Source organism: Leuresthes tenuis, unplaced genomic scaffold (assembly GCF_036924035.1).
Source record: "Leuresthes tenuis unplaced genomic scaffold, fLeuTen1.0.hap1 SCAF_14, whole genome shotgun sequence".
In the NCBI taxonomy this organism is placed as follows: domain Eukaryota; kingdom Metazoa; phylum Chordata; class Actinopteri; order Atheriniformes; family Atherinopsidae; genus Leuresthes; species Leuresthes tenuis.
Genome location: NW_027325368.1, coordinates 27377492 through 27390813, shown reverse-complemented (window position 1 = coordinate 27390813; position 13322 = coordinate 27377492). Strand labels below are relative to the sequence as shown.

The window sequence follows — 13322 nt, the reverse complement described above, 5'->3', positions numbered from 1 at the left end:
CAAAATGTGGACTCCAGGATATTGCCATACAATCCTTAGCGCAGGGGAAACAGCCATCCCAGAGCAGCTGAGAGCGCGGCGAGGCGCTATAATGGCAATACGATAGACGAGTTTCATGGTGTAATCCATCTCAGCTGGAAGAGGAGTGATCAAAATCTGCTTCTTATTATTAAGAAAACGAGGAGACAAGAAAGAGAGGAGAGAGGGATGCCATCATCGCTGGATGGCTGCCCTGTAGTTCTGACTGTCTGGTTCGAACCGAACGACAAGCCAAGCCCACCGAGGAGGGACTGGGAGAGCATATATAAAGCGGCTGTACCAACGTCCGACACCAGATCGTCATCTGCAGATGCACGCTCTACCTCGGATTAATCACTTTTTTCTTTAGCAGGGTAGCCTTCTTTAGGAGCAGCTATGTCTCACGCATGGGGATACGGAGCATCAGACGGTAAGGATCCGTCCGGCTTCTCTGGATGGATGTGTAACAGGTTGATAACATGTCAGCTGCATTACTTCGGAGAATTTATGACTAATCCGACATTCCAACGCTAAGAAACTTTAAAAGTTAAACAGTACTTTCCCAACTTCAACATCACGAAAGGTTTTCCATCAAATAAAATTTTAGGACCACACGTGCCAGGATGTTTCTTTCACTTCTAGTCAGGAAGAATTTCTGAATGCATCAATTTTTATAGATGGACAGGATCTGAAAGTCCAATACTGTTTGGGCAGCAGAATCCTTTTTTAAATACAAGGATGATAACATCTGAACTACAATAAAATTTAGATTTTGTTCATTTAATACATTTATTATTGTGACATTTTTAAGTTGTGAAATACTTTACCTGAGTACTTACATTTTACTCTGCACCCTCCATGTTTTAAATACTGTTTAAAAGAAGAAATTTAGTGGAAGTAAAACTGGAATGTATTACTAAAAAAGAGCATTCATGTAGTCATTCTTTAAGAAGTCTGTTGCTTCCTTTTAATCAATATCTTTACTCTAAAGGACTGAAGCTATTTTTATTGAGAAAAGAACTTGAACCACACTGTTGATGAACAGATTCAAATTTGATATATAATGGATTGTTTTTCCATCTGTTACACTGTAAATGATGCTGAATGTTTTCTTCCATTTAAATTTATAGGGCCTGACAAGTGGGCAGAAAACTTTCCTGTTGCTAATGGGCCCAGACAGTCTCCTATCAACATTGTCCCCAAGGAGGCCCAATACGACCCCTCTCTGAAGGCTCTAAAAATCAAGTATGACCCATCAAATGCTAAGGGTATTCTCAACAACGGACACTCCTTCCAGGTGGACTTTGTGGATGACACAGACAGCTCTAGTAAGCACAATTCAGCTCCAAGTTTAAGAATATAGAACCATAATAGATTAATAAAAAAGTAGATCAATAAATAGAAATGATAAGGACCATTTTTACACATCTGTAATCTTACTTTTTGTTCTGGTTTCTTGTTGAGGTATACAAACACATGGGCATGTTTTTGCAACAGCTTTATAATAAATGTGATATAATATCATATCTTATTTTTGTTATTACATCTTTTTTTTTCATTTGTATTGCTGTATGGAAAAAGATTTAAGCCCGAGTTCTCACTTTTATTAGAATCCAATTATTTTTTTGGCATTTGCAGAAAATGAATATTTTGAAGTTTGTCTATATAACAGCCTCCACCCATGCTGTATGTACTAACACAGATATGCTGATGCTAGTGCTCAGTTATCCCTTATCATCCTGGTTTTCTTATCTGGAGCTTAACAGACATCTGCAGCACCTCACCCTGCAACAGTAACGCAGTTTGTTCTGCTCTAATCCAGCAGTAGACAAAGACAAATAATTATGAAATACATGATTCACAGTCAAAGTTCTGAGCAGAATTGTTATTTTTTTAAGGAAACCTCAAATGAATATGCATCATACAATTAATGTAAAAAATAAAATATGAAATGTTAAAATTTAAATGCTCATTGATGCTCATATGAATGAACATCAAGCTGACAAACAAAGAGAGAACTGTCTTCAAGTGAAACTGAGTTTAAAGGATTATTCACTGATTTGTAGTAGTCATTAAGCTTTAATAGTAACACACATATAAGTCCCAAACATATGGTCACTAACTGAGTAGCATCAAAGAGATGACAAGCAGGTATCTCTTCTCCTGACTGAGTCTGCAGTGATTCTGTTGTGTTGTTGAAACCAGCCCTGACCGGAGGTCCCATTTCTGGATCATACCGTCTGAGGCAGTTTCATTTCCACTGGGGAGGCAGTGAAGACAGAGGCTCTGAGCACACTATCAATGGCATCAAGTTCCCTTGTGAGGTACTGAAGTAACTGGAGCTTAACTAAATGCAGTGCGGAAGATGCTTAGAACAGCTAAATAAGTCATCCTAAATTATTCGGATTGAATAAATGGTCAAGATAAGAGGTGTCGGTACAAAAGTGGAGATAACAAATTCTGTGAATTCTAGAATCTTTACACACTGCTTGAAAATACATAGATATATCAATGAATGATACCCTTAACTCTCCTCAAAATTGATAACCTCCTGGATTAGTTGTGAGTATTTATATCACTTGGCAATATGATGACAGCCTCATCCCTCCCCTTTACTCTAGCTTCACCTGGTGCATTGGAATACCAAATATCCCAGTTTTGGAGAGGCTGCTGACAAGCCTGATGGCCTCGCCGTGGTTGGGGTCTTTCTCAAGGTGAGTGATCAGTGCCTCTAACAAATCAGTCTGTCACCACACTGCAGAGGGACGGAAGTTGCTTGACATGTTCGTGCCTTTAAGTTTGTTCGGAAGAGACGGATTATATTTGAAGAATAACAAAAAATGACGTGTAGTGTATGTTTTGATTCAGATTGGTGCCGCCAACCCCCGGCTTCAGAAAGTTCTGGATGCCTTGGATGCAATTAAGACAAAGGTACAAAAAAATTTCACAGATTAGATAAAACAGAGATTTTGCTTAGTTCAAATGTTTCTTTGAAGAGTAGTTTTTCCTTTCCACTTTCCTTCCTCCCCCTTATTTCTATTTCCTTTTCCCTGACACTTGTAGGGAAAGCAGACCACCTTTGCTAACTTTGACGCTAAGACTCTTCTTCCTGGTTCTCTGGATTATTGGACCTATGAGGGCTCTTTGACAACCCCACCCCTATGGGAGAGTGTCTCTTGGATTGTTCTTAAGGAACCAATAAGTGTCAGCCCTGCACAGGTACTTTACTTGCATCACATAAAAACCCTTCACCCACATGCATCCTTAATTAGAAAGAAAAAACATGTAAAAGCAGGGATGGTCGGAGGTGACCTGGAGTGGAAATAAGACATCCATCCATCCATCCATCATCTGCCGCTTATCCGGGGGTCGGGTCGCGGGGGCAGCAGCTTAAGCAGAGAAACCCAGAGGTCCCTGTCCCCGGGCCACTTCCTCCAGCTCCTCCGGGGGGACCCCGAGGCGTTCCCAGGCCAGCCGAGAGACATAGTCTCTCCAACGTGTCCTGGGTTTTCCCGGGGTCTCCTCCCAGTGGGACGTGCCCGGAACACCTCCCCAGGGAGGCGTCCAGGGGGCATCCTAACCAGATACCCGAGCCACCTCATCTGACATCTGGAAATAAGACAGAGCAGTTAAATGGTTATCACAGTATATACACCGTATGTTATTTTTTGACGTAATGGAGGTTCTGCTGTAATTCACTTCTTTTGGAACCATTTGCAACTTGACAGATATTTGGTATGGTCATATATGTTCATATAATTTGAGATTTGTTCAACATAATTTCTTTCCTGGTCTTGCAGACTCAATATACTGTAGCTTGTTGAAAGTAGGATAAATCAAGATAAGATACAGTTTACCTTCTTGTCCCTGTTGTCATGAGGAGGGTGGTTGTTGTGGCGTGGTGGTGAAGGCGGACCCGAATGCAGATTTTCCAACAAAGGACACTCAATTTATTTAAAACAATCCAAACGAGAAGCGCGGTTTAGCCGGTATACAAAAAAGCTAACTATGAAAAAAAAACAAAAACAACTATGACTATGTGAAATAACCTGACTTGGACAAACCTGACTTAACATGGACAAACCTGACATGGACAAGGATTGCTGGGACTTTAGCAGTGACGGTGAGGATCTGGCAATGAGCATGAGAAAACTAAATACTGAGGGGAGGTGAATGGTGAGTGAGGGGAAAACACAGGTGATGTGGGTGAAGAAACTGAGGATAACATGACAATAACTAAAACTCACCAGGAACATAAAACATGAAAAACTACAGACAAGACACCTGTAAGGAAATCTGTCAAAGATTTGCATCATTACATACTAATAGTTATGATCTATCTATCTTTTTCAAAGTAGCTTATTTAATTTAAAGCTAAAGCTTTATGTACAAGAAGTCTTTTTTTTTAACTCTAGGTCTATAAATGTCAGAGGAATACAGTTGGGTAACTTCAGTCATATTTGTTGAAGGTTTTGCTGTTTGATGTAATGTTTGTTCTGCACTGTATTTCAGGATAACGTAACAAATGCATGTATTACTGAACTTCAGCATAAAAACTACTACTGAAAAATCTACAGCTATTACCCATTGGCTAACGCCATGGGATGGTCATCTGGGTATGTGTTTAACAGCAGGTATAATTTATATGTGTGGGAGCATGAATCTAGTAGCCAATATCCATTTGTAGCAGTCCTAAATAGACTTTTTTTTAAAAAAGGGCCTACCACCCACATAGGTGTGAGTAAGTGCTTCAGGACAGCCTTCTCAAGCAGGTATCTGGTGAGGTTAAGCCTATTGCTAAATTCTCCAGTGGACATTGCATTGCTTCACTTTTAAATGAGAAGGCATGTAATTATAAGAGTTAATGAGTCTAAGAAATGTACAGAAACAGCTGCTTAATCATTGTTGAGTTGAAAGAGCTAGTTGTTTCCACATGTCTGTATTTTACAGTATTTATATATAGCCTCATACATACATTTATAGTAGAGTTTGTTCATGGTTGAAGGAGCCAGAATATAAGCCATAGGAGCCAGGATGGGCCTGAACCATAAGTACCTTGCATTTTGCTGACATTACATTGGCTGCCTTTCTCTCTATCATCTGCATCTGCATATATTAATGCGATTAATACTAGTACACCATGTCCTCATGTAGCTCAAAACCTGCAGTTTAGTTTTAATGCAGTCCTGTCCATCCCCTAAAAAGCCTAAAAGACATGTACGACTACAACATGTACTTTTTCTTACCTTTCACTGTAGAGGCACTGAAAAACCAGCACTGTGTGCAACATTGACTGACAACAAAGCATGCAAATGAGCCTGCTGAACTGAACCAAATCCCTGCTCACCATGTTGCTGGAGGCTGGGTGGCTCCTATGGGAGATGCTGTTTATGCCATGCTGCTGCTTCAGTCATGTCAACTGTGAAGGATGTTTCTGTTTATGCAGTTTCCATATACATCTTAATGCAGCTATTTGTAAAATGAAACTAGGCTCATCAAATGGAAGTCTGTGCATATGGATATCACTGCTATTCCTATGCACAAGGGCACTTTCTGATCAGACAGTTCTGGGGGCCTGCTGAGTCTAATGAGGACAGAGGAGCTCCCTGTGGGAACACATATCTAAATGGGCAATTTCTCTTGTTGAGTTTGTGTTCCAGGTAAGAATTGTGATGAGAAATAAAAGTCAAAATTACATTGTAATTACACTGTAATAAAAGTGCTTTGAGTGGTGAAAAAAACAAAGACAAAAATATGTGCACTTCAAACAGAACTTTATATAGTTTTCAAATAATCAAGTGATTTTGAAGACAGTCTTGATATCATAACGCACACAATGCCCACCTTGTGTCCTCTTCTGCTAAAAACTAGTCTGGATTTTGAAAGATGCTCTCTGGCTGCTCTCCCACTCCACCCTTCAAACTGAATACTGGTAGATAATGGCATCATAACTCATGACATCATGACTCTAGTAGTGGTTTAAGGGCAAAAAACTTTAATGAGGATGTACCCCATAGCTCATGGTTGTTTGGCATTTTCCCTCAATTTGACCCCTTTGAAACTGTGTTTGCAGGGACATGATCTGATATCTCCTGTCCTCCAATTGGATAATCTTGTTACATTGAAAGACCAGCTGACATGAGATTTATGTTCTAGAGCAACACTTTTGCAGCCATGATTTCACTTTCTTATTTTGATTGACTTGCAGTTTAAGTAGATGTTCTGTTATATTTCCACTGCACATTGACAGCAGGGTACCTTCAACTCTGACTTGTCATGTCAATGGGGTCCTGTCAAAACAGGAATGTAAGACAGTCATCTGGCGAGTGACAACAGCAAGATTCAAAGCCAAATTTTTCCCTCAACAGAGCAGAGGGAAATCTATTAGAATTCATTCTAAATTCCCTAGAACCCCTTTTTCAAGTGGCCTTGCTTCTCTGGCCCTCATCAGGGTTCATGAGACCAGATGAAACACACGAACAATGCAAATGTGCAAGTTTGTTTTGTCTGAGCCAAACACTTACCTGAAGAAGCACCCAACACCAGGGGCAAAGGAACACCTGCTTTGTGGGTTATATGTACTTAGGATAGAGAATATCTGCTCACAACTGATTTATCATGTCTTCCATGAGTAGTTATGTCTTGGGGGAGCCAAAAAAAAACAAACAAAGAAAAAAATCCCCACCAAGTTTTATTGCTATGAAATCAACTTTACAACCGCTTTGATTTGCTCCCCTGTAAGCACAGTTAATAGAGAAATAACAGCAACTGCTTGCATTATACAAGGCAGAGGAGTGGAACAAAACCACTGGCCTTAAACATCTGTGAGAGAACAAAAAGGAGAATGCTCTGTTGGGATTCTACTTTCATGAGAAGAACAGTTTTACGGTTGGAATTAATAATGAATATTCATTGATACAGGCATCACTGAAGTAGATTTTGTTATATGAATGACGAGATAACTGCACTGTTAACAGGCCAACCCTAAGCGCATACAATTTCCCCACACTGGGCCTGTCAGCACAACAGATGAGACTTTCACACACGAACACAGGAGAAATTCTGGAGCGTGCAGAGAATCAGAGCCAGACTTGGCAGTTGCACATTGGAACACGAGATTCTCTTCATCAGATGTGATCACCTTGTTATTTTATTCTCTTGCAGGTAATGAATAAGTATGACATGTTAGGAATTTTTTGCAGATGCAGCTAATGTGACTGATTTCACAGAAACCAGACCTTCTTTCTGTCGTTCTCTCTTCTCCTCACTAGATGGCCAAGTTTCGAAGCCTCCTCTTCAGTGGAGAAGGAGAAACTCCATGCTGCATGGTGGACAACTACCGGCCTCCTCAGCTCCTTAAAGGTCGTCAGGTCCGCGCCTCCTTCAAATGAATCCAGCTTGACCTCCGCAGTAGCTCATCTCCCTCTCTTTCATTAACATTAAGGCCCCCATTGTTCTCGCGTAGATATATTTTCTTTTTGTAATCTTAGGTTTGTTATCCATTGGTATTTAGTCTTGTTGACATCAAGAACAGCCAGTGATAATGAGACCTTATTTATCTTGAGCATGATGCACACTTTCTTTTCCATCCAAACTATAATTTAGGAGTGTAGTTGATAATAGTGTCCTCTGATCATACTAAGCCAGTTTGCTTCACTGGGGGTTTCCCTTTTCTCTCTTTTCAAAATGGAAACTTTTTCACAATCTGAAACTTTGGTAACTCATACCCCAAATGTTTAACCTTTATTTGTGATATATATCAACATCAGATTTAGATCAATTTCAACCAATGATAAGTCTTTTAACGTAGCATAAAAATGCCTGGAATCATTTCTGCTTCACATAATCATAAAGCATACCCTGCCCATCTCAGGCAGAATTATTTTAACTTAGCTTGCTTTAAAATGAAAGCCTTGGACAGCCTCTTGAAGGTTTTCTACCATTAATTAAGTGTTGTTAATTGTCTTGCAGACAGCTGTCAGATTGTCCAAAAAATGTTTTTATTGATAGCACTTTAAGACAAAGTGGTCACCCCTTTATTGATTGAATGGCACTAGCGGCCACATGCTATAAAGATATCAATTCATTACAAAGACTTTTTTCCTTCAAAATATGGCTATAATATCACTGACACAGTGTCTTTTGATTTTTTAAAACTCAAATAAAAACCACCACCTGATCACCATAGTGCATTAAATCAACATATGATTAAACATGCGATTAAAACAGAAGCCACTTAGTAATTCAATTTTATTTTTAGTAGTGACTCTAGACAGTTATTCTTCTCTAGAGCCACAAATCTCTCAGGATGTGGCTACAGTGGCTCAAACTATCCCAGTTCTGTGATATTCCATCATTTTTTCATGTGTATCAGTCATGGCATAAATGCAAAAACAATTTCATCAATAAAAACTCATATTTAACAAATGCTTCGAGTCATTCTTTTTTACAACTTATTGAAATTTGAATTGGTGTTTCTGACAAAAGGCAAAATTGTCAGATGTATTATAAACTGCTAGATTATGGTCTCTTGTCACTGCACTCTATACAACCTGCCATTTTGAAGGCAAAACATACTTTCAGCATCTTGTGGTTCTGTGGGATGTAAATGTCAGATTGATCAGATGCCTCTGAAACATTCTAAAACTTTTGTGCAGTACTCTTTAAAGTTAAATTTAGAAAGGTGTCCATTATGTGAAATCTTAATCCATTTGTTTGCTGAAGACGACTGTATACCAATCTACCACCAGGAGGGAGGATTGTGTTGGTTCTTTTGCCATTTAGAATGGTAATGAAAACATCAGACATTGTATAAAATAGTAGACAAGTGACATGAGAGACTACACAATGCAGTTTTTCAAATTAATACTCTATTCTTATTAATTAGGTTTCATTGCAAGTTTGTTATGAAACTGCAAACCTGCATTTGGAAGAGCATTGTGGCAAATGATAACATTATGTAAAGCTGGCTGTTTCTCGTCTCTAACAATCCTAATTTGAGGCCTCATTATCACAGAACATTAGCTGCATGGACAGATGGCACTGTCTCTGTCATTATGCAAGCTACACGGATGGATAGAAGTGAGACATGATGGTTAGAACTTCCGAAAAGAGACAAAGTCAAAGAACAAACAAAAGTTATAACATGACAAGAACTATAATGATAAGTAAGCCACAAGTGGTGATTTTCAGTTACTCACCCATTAAGATCTGTAGGAGCAAGCAGCTAACTGGGCTAAGTTGAATGCAATTAGTAGAGCAGATGTTGGGCTCCACCAAACTGTCTTTCGCAGGATGTCTCAAAAAAATAAATAAATAAATCAGAATAGCTCAAAAATGGCTCAAGTTATGGAAGAGATTTAAAGCACCATTCCTTCAGAATATTGTGGGTTGATGTTGGTTATCTTTTTTGGACAACTAAGGCTTTCAGTGTTTCATGTAAAATTTGTCTTTAAAAATTTTAAAACTGGATAGGATCTCAGTTTTGACAAAGCCCCACTGGTCAACCATGTTTTCAGGGCAATGTCCCTACTGGGACAAATAAACACGAACACTATCTGTGTGTTTGTGAACCTGAATAGGCTGACTAAAATTGAACGGATCTGGACTGAAGTTGACTGAGTTATGAATAACTTAACGGAATGCAATGCAATTTTATCTATGACGGTCCTAATTTGGAACCAATTTTGCTGATTTATTGTGCAGTTGTGTAGCTAAGTCCTGAATAGTGCTGTATATGACATTTGGTGTTGATACAGGCAAAAAACAGCTTTACATTATGCAAATTTGCCAAATATTCTTCACATCTGGCTTGATTTTCCAAGAGGGATTTTGTTGTGAATCTAAAAAAATGTATCATTAATATTTTTGCAGGATTTGCCGTTCATTTCCATAGTATTAAAAGGGGAACTCCAGTATTTTTAAACCTTATTTCTGGTATGAAATACGTTTATCTACTCACCGAGAACAGTCGGCGTCCTTCGAAAGCCATTTAGATAACTCGCGATCGGTGTATATCCATATAACAGAGTGAACAGGGCAGGGACGATGCAGCCTCTAAATAAGGCATTATCTGTCTTTATTTCACCAATACTTTAAGAAGAATGAATGAATGAACGTGTATTATAGCTCTGTTAGCTCATAGCTGCTGTTATGTGGCTACTTGCGGCTATAGGAGAGCTAACGGAGGGATTTCTACACAGGCACTCTACTGGGACCACTTCATCCACACCCCCCCTGCAGCACAGTTTATTTACTCCGTGCTCTGTGACAGTCGGCTAACTTCACACAGAGTTTGCTGCTGATAGTTTTGTGCAACATGGCAGGATATTTATCAAATGTTGACAATGTGAACAACGACTTTAAGTAAGATGGACGTTCTTACCGGAGTGAATGAGCTGTGCAGCAGCTGTTAGACTTCTTTCAGACAGCCCAATAATAAAGAATTACAGTAGTCCTGTCTGGAAGTAACAAATTCATGGAGCAGTTTTTCTGCATCACTCTGAGACAGGATGTTCCTGATTTTGGTAGTTAGGAAAATCCTCCCCTGCTCTTCATCAGCTACATGCTACTTGGACAGATTATCTGGCCCACATTTCCATTCATATGCCAGTCTATCTTCATAAAAACAACAGATCACAGAGTTCGTCTGACTTTCCCAGCAAATGGATGTCCTAATATGACCACTGTCTTTTTTAAATGCAATTTTAAACTACTATTGGTGTTTGTGAATGCTCTCTGCGGCACCAACTTGTCCTGCTTATCAAATTTGAATTAAATCAAACTCATGGTCTGTGGAGCGTGGCCTTTCAAAGATCGGATGTTTAAACCTCAATTATAATGCCACTATTATGGCCTGATGAACACACATTTATTCAGTCATTAATGAAATGTACAAAAATTAAATGAAAACAATTCTTTAGTTTATCCCAAAGAAAAATTATACAACATATGCACTTTTCAGCTGTTGGGTCCTCCGGGTTAGAACCCTCCTAAAAATAATCTGAATCCCTTCAGAATTATGGTAGATCAGGCTCTGTGTTGTGTTGTGTTGATAGAAGTATAATTATATATATATATATATATATATATATATATATATATATATATATATATATATACACTAATTATATCCGCCTCGACCAGCTGGGGTTTGAGAGGACAACAAACATCATAACGCCATTCAAAGGATACCTGTTTAGACAGGGAAGCAGTTTAACTATGGGATGTTTCAGGATTACCTGAGACATCCCTAACTATAAGCTTTATCAAAAAGGAAAGTTTTAAGCCTAATCTTAGGACAGTAACAAAATGAATACTTCATCCTTGAATCACTATTGATGCTGTAACCAAAGTCTCTTCCAAGAGAGAGTGTAACCTCTCTGCAGGCTTAAGCAACGGAGAAAAAAAACAAAGCATCAGTTTGTGTGTGCTGTTGATAATAAACATTATATTCTCTGTCTTCTTCATTTTGAGATAAACTTAAAGATTTGCGATCCGCATTGTGTCCGCTTTATAGATCTGATACATATTTAAAGGGTGTGTTTTATAGTTTGGTATGAAATACAGCATTATTTCAGTTTTCTGAGTTTTCATTCATATCTTCATTAAAGATTAATATGCCATTTTTATAAGTAATATAATCCAAGGACAAAACCTTTTTCTGTCACAAAGTTAAAAAAACAAACAAAAAAAACACCTTTCTGTCATAACTGTGTCAATCATTTTTAGGGAAACTCCTACCTCGTTCACTACTTACCTCTCTATATGTGAAGACTTGGTTGATTTTGGTGGAAAACTTTTTATGTGTCGTGTAAATATCCATAACTTCATATGCCTGATGACAGCTGACTAAAATTCAGAGACGCAATTAATTAAGGAACTCGGCAGAGGACAATTAAGGAATCTTTTGTCAGTTACTCACTACCATTTACTGCAGACCTTATTACAAGGTGCGAAACAGCCCAGTCACTACAGTAAACCAGCATCAGACATTTGCAATGTAAATTTTTCTTATTGTGACATTTTGTAAGGATTTGCAGGGTTTTGAACAGCCGTATCTGCACCAAAATGTGATCTTCTAAAAACAGCCAAATAATTTTGCAACCTGAATTTAACCAGACAATGACCGAGAGAAAAAAAAAAGCAATGGTATCACACACATTTTGCTTTTTGGACAAAGATCCAATGACTTATTGCATGTGAGTGGTCTCATAAGGCATCTGGTTTGGTGGATGGGCTACACTATGTTATCATCTTGCAGCCACACATTCTGGGTATAGAGAGACTCTAGTTTCTCAGAATCTTGATACAAGACTTATCAGAAACAGAGACTTAAACACTCACACTCCTCTTACAAATGCAGATGCAAGTGCCAACAGGGACACTGTCATCTGGAGATTTACCCCATATGTAACCAGTTCTTACTTAATCTGCTGAATCATAACCTTACCTTATGGTGAAACCAGAATGTTTTGGTCTTTTTGTTCATCACACCTCAACTTCTACCAATGTCCAAAAACAAAAACAGAAATTCAGTTTTTTAGTGTATATACAAATTAAATCAAGTAAATGCACCTCTCTTAGTTATAGAGGCAAATTGGTAACCTGTCTTCTCTATACTTCATTTATCTTCATCCCCCTTCTCCCATTTGACTTCCTTATGCAATCCGTAGACCTTTTCATTTATACCTTTGAAGCAGTTATTCAAGAATTTATCATTTGACACATATAAAACTGGTTTCTAGGACTGCCTTCTTTCACCTTCGTAATATTGCTAAAATCAGGAACATCCTGTCTCAGGGTTCTGACTAGTTCGTGCATTTGTTACTTCAGGATTGAACTACAGTAATTCTTTATTATTGGGCTGTCCCACATATTCTCTGAAAAGCCTCCAGCTGATCCAAAATGCTGCAGCCAGAGTTCTGATGAGACCTAACAGCAGAGATCATGTTTCTCCAGTTTTAGCTTCTCTTCATTGGCTCCCTGTTAAATTCAGAATAGAATTTAAGATTCTTCTCCTCACATATAAAGCTCTTAATGACCGAGCTCCATCATATCTTAAAGATCTCATTGTAAGATATTTTCCTAACAGAGCACTTTGCTCCCAAACTGCAGGTTTACTTGTTGTTCTCAGAGTTTCTAAAAGTAGAATGGGAGGTAGAGCCTTCAGTTATCAGGCCCCTCTCTTGTGGAATAAGCTGCCAGTAAATGTCCAGGAAGCAGACACCCTTTTCCACTTTTAAGATTAGGCTTAAAACTTTCCTTTTTGATAAAGCTTATAGTTAGGGATGGCTCAGGTGACC

General features: G+C 38.6%; 1 protein-coding gene across 1 annotated transcript; it reads left to right on the top strand.

The window, feature by feature from the left end:
• The first annotated feature begins 312 nt into the window (after positions 1-312).
• On the top strand, positions 313-8445 carry cahz (carbonic anhydrase). Its single transcript, XM_072363836.1, has 7 exons — positions 313-448; positions 1149-1346; positions 2224-2342; positions 2640-2732; positions 2887-2949; positions 3082-3237; positions 7290-8445. The coding sequence occupies exons 1-7, from the start codon at positions 415-417 to the stop codon at positions 7407-7409; spliced, it is 783 nt and encodes a 260-aa protein (XP_072219937.1). The 5' UTR covers positions 313-414; the 3' UTR covers positions 7410-8445.
• Positions 8446-13322: the final 4877 nt, after the last annotated feature.

What these genes read in the sequence shown, in the direction of transcription:
- cahz (XM_072363836.1), top strand. Translation starts at nt 415, where the DNA reads ATGTCTCACGCATGGGGATACGGAGCATCAGACG. An exon ending in GGATGACACAGACAGCTCTA is followed by an intron (nt 1,347 to 2,223) that starts GTAAGCACAATT and finishes TGTTGAAACCAG; the next exon opens with CCCTGACCGGAGGTCCCATT. An exon ending in TAAGTGTCAGCCCTGCACAG is followed by an intron (nt 3,238 to 7,289) that starts GTACTTTACTTG and finishes TCTCCTCACTAG; the next exon opens with ATGGCCAAGTTTCGAAGCCT.